Source organism: Patella vulgata, chromosome 6 (genome assembly GCF_932274485.2).
Source record: "Patella vulgata chromosome 6, xgPatVulg1.2, whole genome shotgun sequence".
NCBI classification, from domain to species: domain Eukaryota; kingdom Metazoa; phylum Mollusca; class Gastropoda; family Patellidae; genus Patella; species Patella vulgata.
This window is the reverse complement of record NC_065884.2, coordinates 38,515,571-38,542,680: the sequence shown is the minus strand read 5'-3', so window position 1 is coordinate 38,542,680 and position 27,110 is coordinate 38,515,571. Positions and strand designations below refer to the sequence as shown.

Sequence of the window (27,110 nt, the reverse complement as noted above, 5' to 3'; positions counted from 1 at the left end):
CATTTGCGATTTGCGAATGAGGGGCAGCCATTTTGTTTGTCAGTTTCGGTCTGATTCTTACGAAATTCAAACTCAACCATCCTTAGGGTGTAATGGTGATATATTCACACGTTTTTTTTTAAATCGGATAAAAATTGTGACCTCTATGGGGTCCACAAGCTAAAAACGCGATTTTTCGTACAACAAAAGGCCATAATTCAGGAAGTTATGGTCCGATATACGCGAATATCGAAAGGAACCGAGATCTTTGGGTTATAAACATACATTTCAAGTTTAAACCAAATTGGATAAAAATTGTGACCTCTACAGTGTTCACAAGCTAAAAACGCGATTTTTCGTACAATCAGGGGCCATAATCCATGAAGTTACGGTCCGATACATAACATTATCGAAAGGTACCAAGATCTTGGGGAGATAAACCTATATTTCAAGTTTCATTGAAATCGGATAAGAATTGTGACCTGTAGAGTGTTCACAAACAATTGTGGCTGGACGGAGGCAACGACAATATACGTCCACATGGAAATGTGGGCGTATAAAAACCAACGTTAATCTGTGATGGGAAAACACGTATCTGACGACGAGATTAAAAGATTGCAAATTTTTTATGAATTTCGCCGGAACATGGACGCAGATAAAACCAACGGATGCATTGTACATAGTAGTTCACAGGATATATTATGTCGTATTCGTAAATGTTAGCGGGTGTTAAGAACTGAATTTTACTTGAAATAATGTAGTTTGTAAATTGTATTTTCGTTTCGTTTTATTTTTGTATTTCGTTTCGTTTTATTTTGTTCATTTGAATTTTGTATGTAATCCTGTGTGTGTAACTTTTTTGTGTGTTCTCTACTGTTTAGATATACATGTACATCGACATCGCCCGCCAATAAATATTTCGAAATAAACAAGACATTAATATGCTTGTCAACATGTTTAGTGCTTATCAACATGTTTATGGTAGCAGAGTGTGGTTCTGTCGGTGAGTGATAGGCTATTAGAATGAGGGCCTTTCATGATAATTGTACAGTGAAGTTTGAACTGAAACACTAGTCAACAAAGTCACATCGGTTGGCGTGGCGCCATGTCGGAAACCAGGGACGCTAATCAACCCGAAAAGGAAAGAGCAGAACATGCGGATGATGTTTCAGCACATCTGACTTAAGATGATAGACTAAAAAGCTTACTGAAAAGGAAACGCCTGTTGAAAGCCCGGCTAACAAAAGCACGGCTTGAATTAACTGCAAAGTTATGTGCGAAGGGTGAGGAAAACGAAAGTAGCATCCGTCCCGCGGTTGGTCCGATCTTAAACAATCAAGAAGAGGTAATTGACATTCTGCTTTTATTGTGTGACATCGACCCTGCCTTTATTGGGATTTTGGCCAAGGCAACTCATTTTCTATGTGCGTTGTCGAAAAATAAAATTTGTGAACGGGATGTAACTCCTAGGGACAGGGATCAGCCCACAATTAATCATATGGTAGCGAAAGTGGTGGTCCACAAGCAGTGAATACTGAAGCATATCAGATTGACAGAGATCTGTTCCAGCAATTACAGCGTGTCACAATTCCAAAATTTAATGGCAACAAAAAGGAATATCAACTTTTCAAAAATGCATTTACACAGTGCATTGATAAAGCCAAATGCTCGGATGGGTACAAAATGCTCCAACTGAGACAATATCTTGATGGAGACACCCTGAAGGCAATCAAGGGCTTTCCAGCATTGACAGTTGGATACGAATCGGCTAAAAACAGACTAGAAGAAAAGTTTTGAGGACACAGGAGACAAATTCTTCTGCATCTTGATTCAATTCGTCATTCGAAACCTGTATTATTTCAAGACATAAAAAGTGTTGAAGGCTTTAGCGACAAGTTGGAGTTGGCTATTATTTCATTAAAAGATTCAGGTCGAACTGAAGAGTTTGATGAAAACTCTATGTTTTATAGTATTGCAAAGTCTAAAATATCGCCTGTCAATATTGCACACTACAAACGCTGGGATGCAGCTACAAAAAACTCTGAGAATTTACAAAGTTTATATTCGTGGCTTTCTACTGAGTTGTGTTATCGTGTCGAGGCGCATGAAGAAGTTGAGGGTTACGTAAATGTGAAGTCTTTTAACTATTATAAGCCAAAAAACCTCATCAAACAATTCCCGGACTTGCACAACCTTTGACAAATCCAAGTTAACTTCTCCTAATCAAAGCCCTTTGTGTTTAAAGTGTGGTTATTTTCATGAGCTTCAAAACTGTTCATCGTTCCAATCTATGCCACTCAACTCCCGATGGGATTTCGCGAAAGAAAAACAGTTGTGTTATCGTTGTCTGAGTAACTCACATTTTGGTTCTAAGTGTTCGAACTCTCATCGGTGTGGCATTGATGGATGCCCTCGGACACATCATTGTCTTCTTCACGGAGAGGGATCTGCTCTTGGATCAGAAACTCATGTTTGGAATGGGACTCAGAATCGTGGCGCCCCTTCGTCAGCGACTGCACCACCCACAAGTACATGTGCTCACACAACAAATAAACTTAATGGTGATTTTGTGGCCATGCGGGTCTCACCTGTTATACTAGTAAACGGTAATAAGTATATTCAGGTAAATGCTTTAATAGATGAGTGTTCAACGGACAGTTATGTTAATGAAAGTGTTGTTGCAGAGTTAGGTGTAACTGGACCTTTAACTTCCTTAAGCATAGGCGTCTTAGGCGGTACAACCAAGCCATTGAACACTACTAGGGTAAAGCTTGTTATGAAAAGTGCTGATGGAAGTAATACTTTTGATTTTAATACATTTACTGTAAATAATGTCACAGGGGATATGAAAGTGATTGACTGGAACAAGCATGCACAAAAATGGCCCCACTTCGCAGGTATTGAATTTCCTTGTGTCGGTCACAGTAATCGTGTAGACTTATTGATAGGCCTTAACGTTCCAGGTGTCCATCGCTGTGTTACGGAAATCTATGGTGGGTCAGGCGAGCCAGTTGCCCGTTTGACACCCCCCGGCTGGACTTGTATTGGGCCATGTGATCCATTACTTAGCCAGACTCAGAATCATTTCATTAGAGCATTTTTTACACTGAACCAGAATAATACTAACTCAATTATTCGTCGAATGTGGGAACTTGACTCTATGGGAGATTCATCGTCCCAAAAGCAAAGTTTATCCATGTCAGATATTGAGAGAGACAGAACAGTTTGTTCATCGTTAGAATTCTATGATCATCGTTATAGCATCGGAATACCATGGAAAGACAATGAACCTAGCTTGGACAATAATTTTGATCTTGCAAAATCGAGATTATTGACCCTCGAAAAGTCACTAGCCAAGCGACCATCAGTTGTGTCTCCTTATTGTTCAATTATTAAAGATCATATCGATAAATCGTATATGAAAGAAGTGCTACCTCCAGAGAGACATTCAGAAAACATATGGTATCTTCCACACTTCCCAGTAGTTCGTCCCGATAAGAACACAACTAAAGTACGCCTAGTAATGGACGCAGCTGCAAAATTTCGAGAAATGTCATTGAATGATTGCATATTTCAGTCAACTAAATTGCAAAGGGAGCTAATTGACATTTTGATAAGGTTTCGTAGTTCACCCATAGCTCTTGTGGCTGACATCACAGAAATGTTTTTACAGGTGGAAATGAGATCGCAAGATCGTAGATACCATATATTCTTGTGGGGTGATATGCATATGGACTCCCCCAAACGAGAGTATGAATATCAACGTTTGGTGTTTGGAAACATGGCATCCCCCTATTTGTCGCAGACTGTTTTACGTGAGCATGCCAATAGAAACAAAGGATAGTTTCCGCTCGGTTTTGACGCTGTATTAAATTTGATGTATGTTGACAACCTATTGGACAGTGTGCACACCTTGTCGTCCGGAATAAAGCTACAACATGAAATTTCGGACTTGTTATTGAGTGGTGGATTTGAAATTCGCAAGTGGTTGACAAATAAACCGTGTTTATTGGAAGATATTCCCATTAAGGATAGACTTTCTAGTCTTGCGCTTCAAGATGAAGAACTGCCTTCCACGAAAACTTTAGGCATTCTATGCATTGCAAGTGAGGACACCTTTGCCTTTAATGTCGAACCTCCCAATGATTCTATACTTACAAAACGCTTTGTGGTTAGCAAGACAGCAACCTTGTTTGATCCATTGAACCTTCTCGCCCCATTCACAATCCGCGCCAAAATTGGCATCCAGTCATCTTGGATTCCGGGAACAGATTGGGTCGACGTACTCCCAGACAATTTAGCAAGAAAATGGGCTAATTGGTTTTCGGAACTTGATCAGCTGTGTTCAATAAGTGTTCGTAGATGTTTAGTTTTAGATAAATCTCCAATTGATTGTAAAACATAAGACAGTCCAGGCTTTGCCGTTTGTACAGGGGCAGGCGTGCGCGTAACACACACCTTATTTATCTTCAGGCGTGTGGATAACACACCTAAAACACACACCTAAATTTTTTAACAATAATGTAAATTAAGGTGTGAATTCATTGAACTATCAGGTCCTCCTATTAAATCCAATTTCAAGTGTTGTGTTGCCTTGTGATGCGCTTTATATTGCCATCTATATATTTTTTCTACGATTATCTGATCGACTGACTTACAATGTAATTGAAAACTATATCTATTCCAAAGTTAGAACTCTGTGGTGCAGTTCTTGGTCTTCGATTGAAACAAACTATTCGCAGTGTTTTGAATATTTCGCCTTGTCGAATAACTTACTAGTCAGACGTTTTGTTTTGGATCCGGGCCGAATCAAGAACATACAAACCCTTCGTGTCACATTGAGTGGGAGAAATACATGAATTGTCAGATCCTGAAAATTGGCGTTGCGTTCCAAGTAAATTAAAGTTACATTATGGGAGATAAGATAAAGAGATGGCAGTTCTCGCTATAATAGTTAAAAACTAGATAGTGGAAAGGTAATTTGCTGAAAATTTCAGTCAAATTGCTCTACTATGAGCCGAGAAAGAAGCGTGTGAAATTTTTGCATAGTCTCGGTCATCATTACTAAAATCATTAATATAAACAGCATAGTCTCGATTATCCACTTTTTTTGATTTAATTATCAATGGCCGTTTGCGGCATATAGGAATCTAATCCAGCCAACATCGAAGGCTAGCCTTGACATCGAGAGTTTATTATGGTCTGGATAAGTTAATTAATGTCTAATTGATAATTTAGATATGCTCTTGCATAATGCATGTTTAAATAGCAGCGATTGCGCAACCAGAGGGTTGTCTGCCTCAGAACTCAATCACAGCAGTCTATGGTGGCACAAACCAGATTTCTTACAGGAGGATCCATTCAACTGGCCTGTGAATCACAATTTTAACCTAAAAAGAGGCCTGTGAAGAAATTTCGTCAGAATGTCAGTAGCCTACCGATGCCTTCATTACAGTTGCAGAGGACATCGATCTCGGAAGACTAAGTCCAGATAGATATTCAAAATGGTCACTTTTCATGCTTGGGTCAAAATAAAGATAAAGTTACCAGCAACTTTCTTACATCAGAGGAAATTTCACGTTCGGAAAATGTGTGGTTTCGATTCGCTCAAGGAGAAGTGTTTCGTGATGTAGGGATGATAATTTTCCACTTCAGATATGGGCAAATTCCATTTCAGATTTTAGTCAATTCCATTTTTTTCCATTTCACAGCAGAAACACATGGGGGTAGGCCTATCACTGAATCCATTATGGACGATCGATGTTTCTTTGATTCAGTATTATCCTTCACCAGGGGTCTCAATAACTTTTCAAACTTGATTAGCAGAACTGCTAATCAAGTTAGATAGGCTAAATTCAGGAAAATTTATTAGCAATGTCCAGTTTTGATTAGCAGTGTGTAAATATCCATCCATTGACTACAATTTGGGAAAACTGTGATTGAAGTAAAATCTGTCTGTTGAATTTTACAGTATTATGCAAAGCATAATTTCAGTCACACTATTTCAAAATTATTGTCATACAAATTTTAATGAAATTAATGTCTGCTCATTACTGTGTGTGTATCCTCGACATATGTTATTAACCGGTAAAAAACGTAGTAGGCCTATTGGAATAATTTCGATGACATTTCTATGTTGATTCGTCTTTCGAACATTCAATATTCACAACCATGTCACTTGTTGACGTAACAGCCATTAACTCGTCAGTGCTGATATCAATCAAATAATATTTTACACGTCGATGCATCGGGAGCTAACATCGAAACTTGCAATGCATCGATGATTGATGATACATCGTCGACATCGGTAAATTTGACAGACTTACAACTTCTACGAAGATCGCTGTCGTCGATCGAAAATTCCATGCCTCAAATCTCCGTTATAAATTCGTCATTTAGTACCCGCATCAATATTAGTGCCTACCTTTGTTAAATATTCCATAATATCTATCTCATTTTGTGAAGAAAATCAATAGATTATTTTTATTTTATTAAAAAACCGCCTGTAATTAAAAACAAATCAGGGGAATGTAACTCCGTGTAATATAGGGGGCACTAGAACTTTGCTTTTAGCAGGAATAAATATTATAGTAGATGATCGTGACTAAATTGGCGAAGAAATGTCGAAAAATCGTAACGGTTACGTATTGTGTTTCCACAAACTGGATAGACGACTTGTAACAATGATATTAAGGGGATATTTTATTGGGCGATAAAAATAGACACACTCCGTCATTTCATTTTCGGACGATTTCGTGATTTTTCGCGAATCCATTTGACAATGTGAATTCCGCATTTTCTGCGGCTTTTCCACGATCGCGGAAAATCATCATCCATAGTGATGAGATTCGTGATTTACATAAAAATCGACCTATAAATAGTAATCCATTCCTGGATAATGAAGATGTATTACGCGTTCAGGGAAGATTAGAGAAGGCTGACAACTTAAGCTACAGTGCACAGTTACCTGTGATCTTGCCATCGAAACATCAAGTTACTAAATTAGTCATAGCACATGCTCACGAGCTTTCAAATCATAATTTGGGTGTGTCACATACTCTTTCAGACCTGAGATCTCAATTTTGGATATTACGTGCTAGAGAATCTGTGAAAAGTGTCATAGCCAAATTTCTTGAGTGTATTTGACGCCGAAAACGCCCAGCTAAGAAAGGCTGTGGTCGCATTCACACTAAACGATATTTATGCTTGTTTACATGTCTCGCCACTCGTGCTGTCCATTTGGAGATGGCATGGAGTATGGATACTGATATATTTTTTATCTGCCCTTGACAGATTCGTGAGCCGTCGATCAAAGCCAATTCAGATTTTATCAGACAACGGGTCGAACTTTGTGTGTGCTAATCGGGAACTTAAAGACTTGCTCTCAGCTCTAGATGACGAGAAAATAGGTAACCATTTATCAAACCAAGGAATCGTTTGGAAATCTAACCCTCCCTTATCTCCACATTTTGGCAGAGTTTTTGAATCCCTCATCAAATCTGCAAAACTTGCTATGAATGTGATACTAGGTAATGCAGACATAACCGATGAAGAATTATTAACCCCTATAGTGGGTGCTGAATGACTTATGAATAATCGTCCATTGTGCTATATAGGAGATAGCTGTCACGATGATCCCGTTCTAATCCCAAATCACTTCCTTATTGGACAACTAGGTGGTTCGCTTGCACCTGAATCAGTTGAAGAACTCGTTTTAATCCACGACGGAGATGGCGTCGCGTACAAGACTTATTGAAACACTTTTGCCACAGGTGGTTACGCAAATTCCTGCCTGCCCTGCACAATCGAAACAAATGGAACAATACTTCGAAAAACTTAGAAATCGATGATGTCGTATTAGTGATCGATCCCCATTCGCCTCGTGGAAAGTGGCCTTTATGGCGAATTGTTAAGACCTTTTCTGGTAGTGATGGACTGGTTCGTGTCGTAGAGGTCAAAGTTGGTGACACTATTTATAAACGGTCCATTCATCGATTGTGTCCCCTCGAGGCATAATTTAGAGACTACATGTCACTGGACATTCACAAACTGTGTGATCGGTGAAATTTTATGTTTAATTAAATACTTAAACAGTCATATGTGTCAGATCGTGATACTTGATTGATATTGTTATAATGTAAACATCGACACATCGAAATCATTTGTTTATTATATGAACATAGTCAAATTGTTTTGTACATTGCTTCAATTGTATTGACATCATAGGACTACTTAAACATCGTTTGAACATCGCATGAGTATAATTCTTTTTAACATCGTAAAGCCAACATTTTTAGTATTTGATATTGATGTTTCTTTTTAGGGCACATCAAGGAGAGGGATGTGTTAAGGGATGTGTGAAATAAAAAAGACATTAATGTGCCTGTCAACATGTTTAGTGCTTATCAACAGCGGGGAAAATTTTATGGCGGGATTTAAGGGCTAAAACTAAATGTATGTTGAAAGTGTTATTATACATCATAGAAAATACCTAATACCTAAGTTGCAAAATACAAATGTCGTTATAAAAATACATAATGCCGTTAATGTAAAAGTCAATTGTGAAATTACAAATGTTTTTTGAAAAAAATCCACTAACGTTACAAAAAACACAACTTATTCACATCTACACTTTAACAAAGTAATTTTGTCAATTGACATTTGTCTTTTAACACATCGTGAGTTCTTGGGGTCAAAGGTCATCGGGTTACATGTAAAATTGATAAAATGAATGCTCCAAAGAAGGAAAAGATAACTTTCGATGACATTGGCAAAGTAAAGCAAACAGCAATGGTTGAGGAAATTTTATCGGATATTCAGAGTAGAAATAAAAATTTATGTCATAAATTCAAATATCTGCGTTCAATTCAGGACATTAAAGTTCAGCTGGATGTTCTTTCGGGAATATTGTCAGATGTGTCTGAGACTTTTGACTGAAATAGAGAATTGACATTGGATAATGTTATTTTACAGAGCGGAATCTATCACCCGTGGGGGGGTGGGATGGCTGAATGGTTAGCATGTGCGTGCTGTACCATACGGTCTGTCATTGAGTTAAATGGTGTGGTTTCGATTCCCCAGTGGGGTCGCCTGTCCAATCTCGTGGGTTTTCTCCAGGTCCTCCGGTTTCCTCCCACTGCTAAAGACCCCTACGTGCAAGCGAGTTATTGAAATAAAACTGAACTATGTGTTAGTCACGAAATGACCTAGTTTGTGTCATGAGTGGGTGTTAAACTCCATTTCTCTCTCCCCTGTATTATAGCACACATATTCCTAGTGCCAATAAAAACCTATAATTATCACGAAAATAATTGTTACCTTTATATTATACTTAAACATACATTATGCAAGAGCTAAATCTGCCCAATTGCAGGTCTTTCTTTAGGCCTGAAATGTTATCTAAATTATTAACTAGACATTAATTAACTTATCCAGGCCATAATCAACTCTCGATGTCATCGCTAGCCTGTGATAATTACTGGATTAGTATCCGGTTTGCTGCTCAAACTTTCATTCATGATTAAATCATGAAATGGATAATCGAGACTATGTTTTTTTATCGTACCGACTTTAGTAATGATGATCGAGGCTAGGCCGAAAATTCAATCGCTAAATTCTCGGTTCAGAGTGGACCAGTTTGACTGAATTTTCAGCAAATTCCCGTTACATTATCTAGTTTTTAACAATTATAGTGAGAACTGTCCGCTCTTTATCTAATCTCCCCTACTGTATCTTTAAAAAATAATATTTTAAGACATTTTAATGCAATGTATATATAATAGACGAAAACCTCAAAAAACTATTACCGCTAACTGAGCACGCAGAAAGGGATGCCTTAAATCCCGCCATAAAATTTTGGCAGGCTTTGTCCAGTAATGAAACTATTCAATTGTTTTTTTCAGACAACTAGTATCATTATGTATAGCATTCGTTGTAAAACTAATTCGGAGAGATTTTGATTTAACAGTTTTTATGTATTTTTGAAACAGGTTCCGAAGCGTTTTGGTTCTGTTATGCAAGATCATTTTCGACATTCCAAAGTAAAAGTTTGGTGCTAAGACCACCTAAAGATAAATTTTAAATGTTCCTATCAGGTTTCGCTTTAGTTGTTATATTTTACGCTGACATTTATTACTTTAATTCTTCCTAGTGCTAAAACGAATAATGTGACCTTTTGACCTCTGGGGTCACAAAGAACAAAGGTGAATTTAGCAAGTTTACATTTTTATTGAAAGTGTGATTACTTTCAATCATTTTCAGCTTATTTTCATGATACAAGATAGACTGGCCATTCACTTTCAGTGCAAATGAACCCATTTGACCTTTAACCCTGAATATCTCGAAAAACGCCCCAACGGCGGACTGATTACCACTCGGCATCGTATTCTACGCAAAATTTTACTCTAGAAAAGTTGAGTCTGGTTTTGTGCCCATTTGAGTGTATAAATACCACTCAACCCGATTATCGTTGATAATAGGCTGGATTGATTTGGTAATCAAGTGATCAACGTATTTATCGTTTTATACCGTCTATACCCCCACCTTGATTAACAACTTAATCTGCCTTGATTGGCTGACTTAATTCTTTGTCGGACAATTCATCTATTCAATCCTGAACAGAAGTCATTGCTTCTTCTTTGTTGGACTATATATCAATCCAATAAACTTAATCAACGTGATTAACCCGTGATTTCTCCATTGTCTCACGTTTTAATCTCCTTGATGTCGGCCGTAGACATTAGTCATATATGTCACATATCCTAATAGTATATAACACTCCAAATCAATATACATTGTGTCCATAACTTGTCTGTGATATTTCTTCAGTGGAAGCCAAAGTTAAATAAAGCTATTTCACACACATGCAAAATGAAAGTAGAAATCTCGCGAGACACGTGGAATTAAGAGGTGTAAACGTGCCGAATCTAATACGTCTGATGTCGGGAGAAAAGATTCTATTTTGATGGCATATTGTCAGATTTATGATCATATTTTGAATGGGGTTTATGTTTTTAAATAAATAAACAAACATGCCAAGAAATGTTGACGAATATTTCGATTGGAATAACATAAGTAGTTACGGTAATTGTTTTAGACGATAGCGTGTGCTTAGTGTCGAATGAGATTATTTAGCAGTTGGTGTCACTCGCTCGTTGTATTAGAGCGATGTTTACTACGGTTTACGATCAAATAAATTTCGGGATGTTATTTTTTTACCTTCCGTATATAAATCGAAACGGAGTATAATATGACCAGGTAGTATTTAACACAGCCATTCACCCAGTATAAGGTAATAGACTTACACCATAAATGGGCACCCAAGATGGATTATCTAAAGTGAGTTAACAATATTCAGCTATGACAGAGATAATAGACAATTAGCAGTAATGAGATAATCCATCTATAAACATTACATAATCAAGGCCCAAATAGTCAACTTAATTAGTAAATGAATGAATGGATGCCACTTAAATACTACTATGAAATATTATTAAGTGTAAATATATAAATTACTATTCATTGTTTATTGTTACCAAGTAACCTCTAGTATATTAGAGGAATGATTGTAGATGGTAGGAGTTAACCACAGGCAGGCAGAGGACACACTGAAGGGCAGGTCTCTGATAAGTTATTTCTTAGATGCTGTTCTTTATTAAGTTACCTAGCCTGTGGGGCAGTGTTGTATATATATTATTATTGTTTAAGTATTGTTACTGAATATAAGATTATACTAAGAAGAAATGAGTTATTGAATTATTGTATGTTCAATCTTACACCCCCAACTAGATTGAACATATAAACCATCGTCGAAGTTGGACTATAAGCAGGTCCCTAAACCCGGATGATAATAAGACGAATGCCGGACTTTGCTGAAAAATGTATCGACTTATGACCCGAAAAATACGGTAATGGGCAGTAGTCGGCACGGTTTCATTCTATGGTATTACGATGTCATGTAATTTTGTAGGAATATTATTGACATAAATCTGAATACAGTACGGGAATTAAATATGAAAAATAACGAGGTGCACCCATTTTTTTTATTACGTCTGAATTTGAATATTTTGTTGACACGTAATTCTTAATTGTGGTTTGAAAACACCTGCTTAAATAATAAGAGTTATGTCCCTTTATTTTCGGGAAGAAAATTTCCGACAACTAAAATTTTGAAATCCCATCACTGTTCGAGAGTATGTTCACAGATGAAGAACTTATCGCCCCAACAGAACCACTGAGCTGCACATGCGACACACAATAGCGCCATACACATGGGAGGGGTTTCATTGTCAAATTTGACACTTCAAGAAGGGTTGATGAAAACTGCCGCGTGCTGGTTTATCCTATCCATGTTTGCTTTCCTATCGGTTCTTGCATACCTTTTACTGTTTAGCGAATCTTTGCTTTAGTGTGTTACGTTTACTCATTACTAAGACAAAAATCAAAAACGTCTATTTTCACTTTTGACAGTGTATCTCTTTGCGAGTGAAATGGGGTCGTCAGATAAGCCGCCCATATATACTGTTTATGTTCATGTGTTGGCAATTGGCCTGTTATTAACATACACTGGTTACCTCTAATAAAAACAGCAGTGCATTTCCGCAGTTTTGTATTGTTTCTGAATATCCCCCTACTTTTTTTGAAGAGTATATTAGAAACAAGGCAACAGTCAGGCTGATGTCCGCTGCCGAAATACCAAAATAAAGATGATACATATTAATTAATCACACATTTATTTTTTTACAAAAGGATCGAGCAATCAAACTATACACAAAGTTTCAACACTCTCTATCAGATAGAATCAAGATTATCTTGTCCCAAAGCATCGACAACAATGAAATTGATTCGCTCGAAATGTTAATCATTGAACTCAGTCATGACATTCACCTAATGTACATCTACATCAAGTTTAAGCATTTTTTAATATCAGTTATCTTTTTAAATAAAGCAACCAAACTGCAGTCGCCTTGACACCAAAAGTTTTCTGATATGAACCCTAAATAAGCTTGTGCACGCTTTTACATGTATAAATAGAATCCACTAATAAATAGAGTCCACTAATATTTCACAGATTATAATCCAACTGCTGTTCAAGTTAGCATGCTCATAAAAGAGAAATGGCATCTATTAACCGGATCGGACATGTGCCATTCCATCTCAAACATCAAACCAATCACGGCATTTAGGAGTAATCCTAATTTGAAGGATACGCTGATGAAAGCAAGATTCATCCATCCACCACGGGACCCGCAAACCAGCGGAGTCACATTTCAAAAGCTATTCGAAAAATGTATCAAGAAAGACTGTGATATCTGCTACAAATTAGACCAAAATATCTACTTTATTAGTGGTAAAACTGGCAAGAAATATTCCTGCCACACGGGCTATAATTGTTTAAGTAGAAATATAGTCTACCTATTAACATGCTCCTCCAAAAAACAATACGTACGTAGGAGAAAGCAAATGTGTCTTTTCAAAATGAATAAAGGAACACTATGCAGCTATTATACACAACAGGCCAAAGCTGGTCGCGCTACACTTCAACTTACATAGACATACGAGTAGAAATGTTATGATTAAAATTATAGAGCTTTTTAAGACTGACCCAGATAACGGCAAAAACGATGCCGTAAGGAAAGCCAATGAATTCAAATGGATTCACACTTTAAGAACATTCGCACCGGATGGCATTAACGATAAGATGTAGTCCCGAGGGGTCCCCCACTTTATTGTTTACTCTTTTTCCCCACTGACCCCTTTGCACTACGTTCTTAAAATTCCGTTAGCTATTTCTCTCGTGTGCATACCCTTTTTTGGAACTTGTATCATCGACTCTGCTCAAAATACCTGGCACATTGCCAAGAATATCTTTGCACACTTTCCGGAATAATCGACTCCGGTGCCAAAGATCGACTCCGGTCCATCTGTGACATCACATGTGCTCCGGTGCCCACCGACACTATATATAGAGGGCCACCGCACATCCTCATTTTAGCCTGAAGAGTTCGAATAAGAACGAAACTAGTAGCTGAGCGAAATCTGGGAAGGCTGTTCGCCTATTTACAGATTTTTTACTAGAATTGTTCCTTTGATCAAGAAGGCGTTTACTTGATTGCTGACCCCGTGCTCTACACGAACAATTTGTGAAAATGTAAGATGCGAAGTCTGAAATGGTCGGGTTAACGTTTGAATTATATGGAGGGTTTTTTTTATCAAATTTTATATAGTGCAAATTTAAATATACCAATAATAATGTAAATGGAATCACACAATTGTTCAGTGCTTAGTGGGTTTTATATGGTGCAAATTTAAAGAACCAATATTAATGTAAATGGATATTCACACGATCAGTGCTTAGAATTTCAGCTTGTATGTATGCATAGGTATGTGTATGAAATCCATTATTTCTGTTATCTATTATCATATTATCTGTTTCAATACATTCAGTGAAAACAGATTTGTTGATCTTTTTTTAACCATTAGTGATTCCAAATTCAAACCATACAGATATAAAATCCTGCCTACCCCAAAACATGTGCCAATCCGCATGTAACGAGAATAACTATAAATTGTCAATTAAATAACAATACACATTGTGCCGTATTCTACTTGGGGCAAATGTTGTAAGTTCGTTCATTCATTCCTCGAGTTTTACTTCCACCGGGAACGGGTACAAATAGTGTGACGAATCAAACCTTGCCATTGAGCATTTAAATGCATATTTAAATATGAAGGTATTTATGAATCGATCTGTCTAGCCCATCTTCAGTGTCTTTTGCCCACTACGGCTGTAATCGAAATCGCCAACAAATATTCCTGTTGTTCATTGCCATCCTTTATCCCATTTATGACGAGTATGAATCATTTCGCACCTGTCATTTGGCTGTAGCGAATCAACTCGCCGACCCATCATACTTGGCAACGGCATTAGCGAACAAAAACGCCAGATCAATCAACTGATTTCTATTGTTTTTATTTCTTAAATTAATGGCGATTGAGTAATAAAAATAAAACACACAATGAAAAGGAACGTTATGTTATATTCGCTAATTATCGAATAAAATACATACGTTACAACAAAGGATCTTCTGGTATTTACGTAATAGGTCAGAGGTGAAAATTCGCACCGTGTCAATGACTTTGGCATTATTCCAATATTTTCACATTGTCACTTACGGCTAATAATTTTATGATATGGTGAGTGAAATGGAATCAGATTTTTTATGATTTACTGGCAGACATATCGTGGAATATGATAATGTCGAAGGAACCAACTATTTATATTTTTTTTCACGTTATAATGAAAAGAATACGTATACCCCAGACAAGATCAAGTGCGGAAGCCATCTTGGAACGCTTCCAGACAGAAGATACCACAAAACTTATGGATAATAATTCTGGACTTTGGAAAGCTAAATTGAATCAAAACTTTTAGGATTTGATACAAGCTACATAGAGGAATATTACATTGCCAAAGATTTCAACCAAATTTTTTTATTTTCCACACAATGAAGCAAAGAAGACAACAATTTCCACCATATATCCAAAGCAGAAAAGTCAAATGCCGATAGCGATGAAGTAACGGTCATTTGGGGCGATATGTCTTCATTAGCCCAGTTCGGAGCAAAACAGTAGGACGTTAAACTCCATTTCATTTCATTTCATTCATTTTAAAAGTTATATTTATATTTACTTTGAACACTGCTGCCAACGGGACTATATTGTCGTTCTACCTTTTAAAAAAAAAAATTCGTAGGGAATACTTGTTCACGTTATTTTACCATTATGACAGAGAAAAGTCATAATTTTAGTGGAAGTGACTTTTCAATATTATTTATTGTAATATAATTGCCCCTTTGTACAATTGAATTTTATATCATTGGAAAAAACACCACAATCTGTACATTTTGGTAACTAAGTATTTCTTTGTATAGAAAATATTTTTTTAGTTATTTGCAGTTATTAGGATTAACAATAATCCACTAATTGAATTAGGGAGATGGGCCCTGCTGATTTAATGAGTCTAGGGGTAGGAAGCTAATCTTTTAATTGGCTCTAGAGTTAAATGGGTTAAAAACATTTCCAATGATTCAAGAATATTAATAAATAATTAATCATTTATTCAGGATGTAGTAATGATTAAACAGAAAAAGTCGTAACTGACGTCGGTTCAAGTTACTGACGCAGATCAAAGATAACTGTCGGTTTCACCCAGATAGTGAACGGTAGCCCCAATAGTGACGCTTTCTTAATTAGTCATGCGTTTGCCAGTTTCTACTGCAGACACCTCAAGTTTCTTTAATTACTCCAAAGTAAGGGATACTCATCGATTAACTTAAATACTCACCTTATGATTATTACTGACCATTTATAGGAACACTAACGCACGGCGCAAGTACTAATGGGTTTAAGCGACTACTGACAACATGTATACTCAGAGATCAGTTCTATCCACTATGCATCTTGCCGTGCAAGATTCCATACACTTTAAATATTAAAGATAGGTTGCCAGGCAACGAAACATACGCCCACAGCAGCTAAATCGTCTGGGGAGTCAACAAGAGTTGTCACATATTTTTTCTTTTTTTGGTAATTAAACATTTATAATACATTAAAATCTGATTAAGAGTAACAACTAATTAAGTAATTATCAGAAAACCATTAGAATTTGTTTGGTTTTTATAAAGTTCTGCCCCATGCTAATGTTTAGTATATGAAACTTTTAACATCATGAATTTAGTTGTTCAAGTCATAAAAATTCATTGCAAATCAATATACTTGTTCGTCTCAAGACTTTAAACTCTGTGTATCATACTATCAATCTGAAGTCAATCAGATGATAACTTTAGCCTCTAGAGCGTCACAAGATTTTTCAAAGTGATCAAGGGCCATAACTCTGGCAGTAATTATCGAAATTTGTTGAAAATCAATATGATTCTTCGTCTCATGACCTCAAACACTGTGTATAAATTTAAAGTCAATTGGATATTAACTGTAGCCTCTACAGCATTTACAAGAATTTTTGAAGTGATCAAGGGCCATAACACTGGCAGTAATTATCAAGAATTGCTGAAAATCAATAGGCTTCTTCGTCTCATGACCTTAAACACTGTGCATAAATTTAAAGTCAATTGGATATTAACTTTAATCCGACGGACGGATGGGGGTGACGACAATATACGACCACATTTCAATGTGGGCGTATAAAAACTAGTTTGCAAGGGTAAATCAATATCGTGATATTTGTTTCCAGGTCTACTGATGTTCTCAAAAATTCTAAATTTCAACTTACTTGAAACAGTTATTGTGAAACTTGTTATAACTGGATAATGTAATTAAACCACCCCAGGCTGGACTTAAAGCAAAAAATATCTGTACAGCAGCTGCTACCCATGTCTGAAAATACAAGCCAACAGTGAGGCTGATGTCCCCCGCCGAAATCCCAAAATAAATAGATGACACACATTAATTAATCGCACATTTATTTTTTTTTCCAGAAAGTATCCAGTAGACGTGGTACAAGGGTTAATCAGCGAACTGGATGTATGAGATGTGTTGTTGACGTTTGGGAAATGTGTAGGGAGTGAAGTGCTGTAAAGGGATAGTTAGATGTATTATGAATGGTTAGAGTGGCTGTGGTGTTACGGTGAAATACCATGCCGCCACCGTAACACCACAGCTTTATGATTTGTTAGACAGGAGTGATGTAATGGGTGTCAACAACTGGGTATGCTGGTACCGTCGCAACGTAGCCGTGAAATATATATTGTGGGGGGGAAGGGCGGAAACGTAAAAATATACAATGTTGACAGTATGTGCCAGGCATGAGGCTGCGCAGACCGAGCGGCAGCTCGATAGGGAGTGTGTGGGAGGGTCACCCTCATAAAATTTTTTTTTTTAAAATTTCAGTTTTCTGTAAGCAGTGAAAACACTATTTTGGCATTGTTTGCGGGGTTAAACCTAAAAATCACATTAATACACCTATTGCACGATATTGTGAAACTAGCTGACGAAGACAGCTCGGGCGGCGATTGTTCGACTCGGGGCTGCTCTGTCAGTATCTAACAAACGCATTTAGTTCGCGTACAACTTTTAAAAACCGAATGTCAGTATGGTATTTCTCACATAATTGGTTATCGCAAAAACAGAGTAAACTGAAAGCGAGTAATCTCGACTCAAACCTATAGTCTATAGCCTACTTACTACACTCGTCACTAGGCTTCCTATATTATTGTTTGTGGACGGTTTACTACTCAGTGATAAGCCTGCGCCGCAAAAAGAGGTCTCGCCTTTTATTATTAGTATAATGACTTCCTCATGTGCGGCAGGTAAGTTTGCTTCTAAAAACACTGTTTTCCGTTCCAAAAAATACAAAAGTAATTTTCTACCAGATGACCATGGTTCTTTTCACCGAGACTAGATAATTTCTCTCGGTGTAAGGATATAGCTATGGATAAGTTCATACAAGGTCAATAAATCCGCGGTCACTTCGGGTCACACTGTTGAGAAAATAAACCGATGGGTTTGTTTAGTAGCAAATCTAGCGTGAATCAACTGAGTTTGTACTGAAAAATTTTTCAGTGATATGTATGAACTGTCTTCACACATTCGGTTTATAATTAGCGATACACAGGTAAAGTGGCAAGTGTTGTACTTCACAGACTGTTTACCTCCGAACTACCTCCGCACGAAATCCCCGATTTGGGTACTTGTTAAAAGAAAAAGAAATAGTACCTGTGCGCATGCCAGTAAAAAAAAACTTAAGAGTTCGCGCATAAAAATGCCCGAACGTACCAGGCGCCAGGTCATCAAGCAATCAAACTATACACTAAGTTTCGTCACTCTCTATCAGATAGAATCAAGATTATCTTGTCCCAAAGCATTGACCAATGAAATTGATTAGCTCTGCTTAGCTTCAGCTCGAAATGTTAATCAATGAACTCAGTCAAGACATTCACCTAATGAACATCTACATCAAGTCTAAACATTCTACCTCAATTAAAAGCAGAGTTGTTATGTTTCAAAGTCTTGACCAATCAAATTGCTTATCGGTTTCATTAGCCTAAGCAGAAAATTCTCACCATCGAAATTAGTCAAGGTAATGATATAATGAATATATATTCGGAGTTCCATAGCTCCCACTTCATTATAACCAAAGTTATCGTGCATCAACCAATCAGATTGCTTATTTCTGCTTACCGTAAGCAGACAATGTTCATCATAGAACTCCATCAAGGCATTCACCTAATGAATGCCAAGTGTGAACATTATAACTCAATTAGAATGAGAGTTATTGTGTTCCAAAGTCTCGACCAATCAAATTGCTTCTAGCTCTGCTTACCCTGAGCAGAAAATGTTCATTATCAAACTTATTCCAGGTATTGATGTAATGAAACTATACACCAAGTTTCATCACTCTCACTTAATTAGAACTAAAGTTATCGTGTCCAAAAGCATCAACCAATCAAATTGCTTATCTCTGCTTACCTTAAGCAGAAAATGCTCATCTTCGAACTCCATCAAGGCATTGACCTAATAAACACCTACACCAAGTTTGAAGATTCTAATTCAATTAGAAGGAGAGTTATTATGTTCCAAGGTCTCGACCAATCAAATTGCTTATCGCTCTGCTTACCCTGAGCAAAAAATGCTCATAATCGAACTTAGTCAAGTTATTGATGTGATGAAACTATACACCAAGTTTCATCACTCTCACTTAATTAGAACTAAAGTTATCGTGTCCCAAAGCATCAACCAATCAAATTGCGTATCTCTGCTTACCCTAAGCAGAAAATGCTCATCTTCGAACTCCATCAAGGCATTGACCTAATAAACACCTACACCAAGTTTGAACATTCTAGCTCAATTAGAAAGAGAGTTATTGTGTCTCAAAAAGTGTGACGGACGGACAGACAGATGGACATACCCATTTTAATAGTCATCTGCTTTCTTCGAAAGGCGGGGGACAAAAAGAAAGTTAAAGTAATCCATAAAAACATTTCTATGTTGTACATGATGATGTCAATAAGTATTCACTAGTGTTGATAACTCATAATCATAAAACTAAACAAAACAAACTATTGTTTATTTCTGGGGAACTTTGCAGTTTGTCAACTACTGTAATAGATGGTTCTTCGTATACAGAAATTACCCATAATTCATTGTGCTATCGCCATCTTGTATGGGAACTTGCGGTTAACTAATCTGTCACTCTTAATTATCCATGTCAAACATTATCCGTTAGTACACCAACACTCTTAAATTGATTTTATCCTTATTTTGATCCATATGAATATCGCAATTTAAAATAGTTTTATTTCTTCGACATCAGCATGACTTAAATTGCTCACCTTCAGCAACTCGGAAGATTCATGTTATTAGTATAATTACATAACGCGAATTCACGTGGATTCCTCCAAATTAAACATGTACCCAAATTTAAAATTTGAATGAATTTAAAATAAAGACATTGAAAAATGTTTTGAATTCTGAAATATCAATAATTAGATATCAAAACACGACTTTGATGCACCTGGACGTACTGGTACAGCATTTATTCTATTATAAACCACGTGTGACATGTCACACCTAATAGAATTTCGTTCGTACATCCCAACTATATTTACAAAAAAAATTATATTTACAAAATACTTTCCTGACCAATTCATAGACAATGAGACCCAGAGCCAGGAAAAACACTCTTTTTTTCGGCCGATCAAATTTTTCGAGCAGTTGCCAAATAATAAAAAAAAAATTTTTAAGTGGATATATGAAATGAAAAATTATGAATTTTTCCATCCCGCAAAATAAAGTGCCCAAAATTGCGAACCTTTATTCACTATATTTACGCTAAAATATTTGTAAATTACTCTCCTGATGAAATCATTGGCGTACGAGCCCCGGAGCCAGGCAAATAATATTTTTTTTCGGGCAATCATCAAATTTTTTGGACAGTGGCCAGGTCCACATTTTCGAGAAATGGATAGAGAACAAGCTAAAAAGAAAGTGATTTTTCCTACAATCAAGGGCCATAATTCATGAAGTTACAATTCGATATGCGCAAATGTCGAAAGGAACCAAGGTCTTTGGGTTATAAAGATGCATTTCAAGTTTCATCAAAATCGGATTAAAATTGTGACCTCTACAGGGTCCACAAACTTGATATACCATATTTTTACATTCGCGTACAAGCGGCGGCCATTTTGTCCGGATTTTCAGGAAATTCGAACTCAACCTTTATTACGGTGTAACGGTGATATAATCAAACGTTTTTTTAAATCGGATAATAATTCTGACCTCCAGAGGAACCACAAGCTAAGAAAGGCGATTTTTTGTACAATCAGGGGCCATAATTCAGGAAGTTACGATTCAATATGTGCAAATATCGAAAGGAACCAAGATCTTTGGGTTATTAACATGCATGTCAAGTTTCATCAAAATCAGATTACCAGCGGCTGCCAGGCAGGATATGCCCACCTTTTCGAGAGATGGATAGAGAACAAGCTAAAAAGAAAGTGATTTTTCCTACAATCAAGGGCCATAATTCAGGAAATTACAATTCGATATGCGCAAATATCGAAAGGAACCAAGATCTTTGTGTTATAAACTTACATTTCAAGTTTCAACAAAATTGGATAAAAATTGTGACCTCCATAGGATCCACAACCTTGATATACCATATTTTTACGCTATTTGAGAACGAAGGACGGACATTTTGTCTGTCAGTTTTGAGCCGATTTTCACGAAATTTGAACTCAGCCGTCCTTAGGGTGTAGCGGTGATATAATAATACGTTTTTTTAAATCGGATAAAAATTATGACCTCTTATAGGGTCCATAAGCTAAAAACGCAATTTTTCGTACAATCAGGGGCCATAATTCAGGAAGTTACGGTCCGATATGCGCGAATATCGAAAGGAACCGCGATCTTTGGGTTATAACTTACATTTCAAGTTTCAACAAAATCGGATAAAAACTGTGACCTCTATAGGGTCCACAAGCTAAAAACGTGATTTTTCGTACAATCAGGGGCCATAATCCATGAAGTTTTGGTCCGATACATGCCAATATCGAAAGCAACCAAGATCTTTAGGAGATGCAGATTAACCTACACACCACACAAACTAGGTAATTTTGTGACTAATATATGGTTCAATTTTATTTTAATAATTTGCTATCAATTTTAAAATAAGTATTTGCGAATCATCACAGCATAAGAATATAGTCAGTGTTGATCCCAACAACTTAATCGGTTGGTATAGTTCTTGGTCGGGTTTTGGTGTCATTAGTTATGTAGGAACATGTTCTATCTGGATGAAGATTAACCAACACTCCACACAAACTAGGTCATTTAAGGACTAACATATGGTTCAATTTTATTTCAATAATTTGCTATCAATTTTAAAATAAGTATTTACAAATCATCACAGTGTAAGAATATAGTCTGTGTTGATCCCAACAACTCAATCGGTTGGTAGTTCTTGGTCGGGTTATGGTGTGATTAGTTATGTATGAACATGTTCTATCTGGATGATGAACCGAGCATTTGTGTAGTTTCCTATGTGTATCTGACGTATATAGCATAAGTCAATGATTAGAGCATTATTATTCATTGTTTCTTTATGGTTTTGGTGGGTTTTTGGACCATGTGACATACAATTCTGCGCATGGAGGAGTGATTTATGATGTATGGCACCGTTCTGTATGGATCTTTGAAATAGATTTAACTGAACCTTCGAGTAAAGAAGTAATGTGTAAAAGCCCATTGTATTTAATCTAAAATTTGGATATGATACCAGCCAATTATTAATGGATTACATCTACTTGCCACTATGTGGAAGTTATGGACGAAGACCAAATGATACATTCAAGAAATTTTAAGTTGTTCACCTGTGTTCTTAATCGACTGTTTTTTGTTGGCTTCAGCCGATTGATGTTTAATCTAGTCGAATGGTAAAACAATGAACCGGCCACTATGGTATCATAAATCAATCTACTATCGGCTAAATTACATCAGGTTAATTATTACATGTTTATTAAGAAGTCAATCAACTTGCTTGTCGGCTACAACAACAGCCATACCTTAGTGAGAATCGGCCATGTGGTTCATAATCTGAGTAGCCTAATTAGCACATTTAACGGTAATTTGGATAAAACAAGCTTGCTGATTATTCATAACAGGTTCAGTAAGCTGCTTTTGTAAAAATAGCCCACGTGGCGAAAGAAGACAATCGAGCGTCTTCCACGCTCCGTATGAATTCCATGTACCAGTAGATATTAAAATAATAACTGGATCATACATTGATGGATTCACCGACCAGTTGTTAGGTAAATATATATCTTCATTGAGTATAATCCCCTGATAGAACACTGAATACACCGAGAAACAGTCATTAATAATATATTTTTCAGATAGAATCTCCAATACCGAATTCCAATGACACGGGACATATCGATTGGAAATAGGTCAATAAACAAGTTTTTAAATACATTTACCGTTAAATTATTTTTTTAATTATATTACACATTTTTATTGAAGGCTATGTCATCATTGTATGGAATTTTATTTTGAAGCCAATTTCAATTATGATTGTCACGTGACAATTGTGCCGTTTGTCTATCATCTAGGAACGAATAAAAACTTTTGCAAGTTATGTGACTAGTTACGTGATAGACAAAAAGCTACAAATTGTGTTATGAAGAAATGCCATGGTGCCATATCAGTTTATTTTGGCTGCAGCATTTTCTGATACTGGCAATAGTAGAAAAAAGCTAATATTTTTGCTCATCGACTGATGAAACACAAACATTTCATCGAATAAACGAAGATAGTAATTTATTCAGTATCACTGATGTGAACTTGAAAGCTGGTACGTGAATTAAATATGGAAAATTTTCCAAAAGTGTACCTAATTGTCGTTATTTTTGTGGTAATTACATACATCAGGATACGACATTCTCCATAACAAATTACCAAGAATTATTTTTGTTGAAGTCTCGTTATATTAAAGGGAATGGAAGCTTATAATTAACCCATTTCCTACCGGGACCTCATTTGACCCAATTCTGGCCGATTCGTTTCAAAATGGATTAAGAACCCTGTTGTTCACTGTTCACATACATGTACGTAAAAAAAAAAATCTTAACCAATATAGACTACCGGTAAACATTTTCCTCAGATTAATTAACAAATCATTGGGTTTGTATTCAAACTGGCCTGTATGTTATAAATGTACACGTTTTCACGACAGCATCATTATTTTACATGGCTTCAAATTTATCATAGACAATATTAGTTTGATCCTCGCTTCCTCGCTCAAAATTTAAATACATGTATTCAACTGAAATAAAGTACATCTTTCTTTAACCAGGTAGAATTGGGACGATATTGGCACACTAGCAAATCACTAAGAATCGCCTGCAATTCATGTTTTTTTTTCTGCCGTGTTCACAGATTTGAGATCCAAACTCTTGCAGCCTTCTGTTGTAAACAATAGCGATAACTACTATGAGTACATATAATCTTGTTTAATCATTTTATGTGCTCTTTAATATTTAACTGTAAGCATCAACTCAAACGTTACTTGACGCTCGAAAATACATCTACTGGAATGCGAAAAAATAATTATAAATATTTTCAATATCTTATGGAATGCAAAAAAGTAATTATAAATATTTTCAATATGACGTCCATTGCAAACTGAAAATAGGAGCACAAGTTGTGATTATAGAAACCACCATGATCTTCAGAATACCACTTGTGTACTGTTATTATTGTTAGCACATTTTTTTCTCCTGTATAACTTATGGAAAAAGTATTACAAGTAGTTGAATATACCTAATCTAACTATTTTTAAATATTCACCTTTGCCATTTTAAGCTGTGCGAAGTCAGGTGTGAGGTAATATATGATACCATCTTTAGCTCCTGGCAATGTTACACCACGGAAAAACAAAATTGTCAACACAAAATATGGAAATAAAGCTGTAAAGTACACAACCTGTAGTATAAAAAAAAAGAAAAAAAAAAAAAAAAAAAAAAAGTTAAATTACCAATTTTCCAAATAGGGCAAATTTGTAGCATTACACGATTTAAAACTTTTCACATTATATAATTTAGACAAAATATAAATGCCTAGAATACCAGTCTTACATTTTAAATACGTCCATACATCAGCTATATATAGACATAGACAGCAGCTTATCCGAAAGGAAAACTTGGATGTTAACCAAAAGCTTTTTTTGACACATAATATATGTGACCTGTGGCAGCAAAATCAGTCAATGGTGAACAATAGTTTGAAATGTTTTTGTTTTTTTTTTCAGAATTTTAAATCATTTTTTAACAAGCCAACAGTGAGGCTGATGTCCCCTGCCAAATCCCCAAATAAATAGATGACACATTTTGATTTATCGCACATTTATTTTTTTCCAAAGAATCGAACATTTACAATCAAACTGATTATCAACTATACACTAAGTTTCATCTCTCTCTATCAGATAGAATCAAAGTTATCTCGTCCTAAAGCCTTAACCAACGAAACTGCTTAGCTCTTCTTAGCTTTAGCTCGAAATTTTGATCATTGAACTCAGTCAAGAGATTCACCTAATAAACATCTACATCAAGTTTAAACATTCTACCTCAATTAAAAGCAGAGTTGTTACGTTCCAGTCTTGACCAATCAAATTGCTTATCTCTCCTTAGCTTAAGCAGAAAATTCTCATCATCAAACTTAGTCAAGGTAATGTTATGATGAATCTATACTCAAGAGTTTCATCACTCTCACTTAATTATAACCAAAGTTATCGTGCCCCAAAGCTTCAACTAATCAGATTGCTAATCTCTGCTTACCGTAAGCAGACAATGTTTATCATCGAACTAGATCAAGGCATTCACCTAATGAATGTCTACACCATTCTACCTCAGTTAGAAGGAGAGTTACTGTGTTCCAAAGTCTCAGCCAATCAAATTGCTTATCGCTCTGCTTACCCTGAGCAGAAAATGCTCATTATCGAACTTAGTCAAGGTATTGATGTGATAAAACTATACACCAAGTGTCCTCACTCTCATTAAATTATCGTGTCCCAAAGCATCAACCAATCAAATTGCTTATCTCTACTTACCGTAAGCAGACAATGTTTATCATCGAACTCCATCAAGGCATTCACCTAATGAACGTCTACAACAAGTTTGAACATTCTACCTCAATTAGAAGGAGAGTTATTGTGTTCCAAAGTCTCGACCAATCAAATTGCTTATCGCTCTGCTTACCCTGAGCAGAAAAAGCTCATTATCGAACGTAGTCAAGGTATTGATGTAATAAAACTATACACCAAATTTCATCACTCTCACTTAATTAGAACTAAAGTTATTGTGTCCCAAAGCATCAACCAATCAAAAATTGCTTATCTCTGCTTACCCTACGCAAAAAAAGCCCACCTTCGAACACCATCAAGGCATTGACCTTATAAACACCTACACCAAGTTTAAACATTCTACCTCAATCAGAAGGAGAGTTATTGTGTTCTAAAGTCTCGGCCAATCAAATTGCTTATCGCTCTGCTTACCCTGAGTAGAAAATGCTCATTATCTAACTTAGTCAAGGTAATGATGTAATGAAACTATACACCAAATTTCATCACTCTCACTTAATTAGAACTAAAGTTATCGTGTCCCAAAGCATCAACAAATCAAAATTTCCTATCTCTGCTTACCCTACGCTGAAAAAGCCCACCTTCGAACACCATCAAGGCATTGACCTAATAAACACCTACACCAAGTTTGAACATTCTACCTCAATCAGAAGGAGAGTTATTGTGTTCTAAAGTCTTGGCCAATCAAATTGCTTATCGCTATGCTTACCCTGAGCAGAAAATGCTCATTATCTAACTTAGTCACGGTAATGATGTAATGAAACTATACACCAAATTTCATCACTCTCACTTAATTAGAACTTAAGTTATCGTGTCCCAAAGCATCAACCAATCAAAAATTTCTTATCTCTGCTTACCCTACGCAGAAAAAGCCCACCTGTCAATTTATGATTTTACCCCCAACAAATTGCAAGGAAACATTTTTATGCCTTTTTGCATTTATTTAGGTATGCTGTATAAAATCCCAAAAGTTTACCAAATT

General features: G+C 36.2%; 1 protein-coding gene across 3 annotated transcripts in view; it reads right to left on the bottom strand.

Moving 5' to 3' along the window:
* LOC126825385 (sodium- and chloride-dependent glycine transporter 1) overlaps nt 1–27,110 on the bottom strand; it is a 337,837-nt gene that overhangs the window by 101,614 nt on the left and 209,113 nt on the right. For all 3 annotated transcript variants that reach the window (XR_007681937.2, XM_050555001.2, XM_050555002.2), the window contains 2 exons: nt 24,841–24,975; nt 17,270–17,373 (listed from right to left, as the gene is read on the bottom strand). Coding sequence is in view for 2 of the 3 variants with exons in the window: in XM_050555001.2 (XP_050410958.1) it covers nt 17,270–17,373; nt 24,841–24,975 (239 nt within the window). In the remaining variant the exon portion in view is untranslated. The remainder of the gene's footprint in view (nt 1–17,269; nt 17,374–24,840; nt 24,976–27,110) is intronic.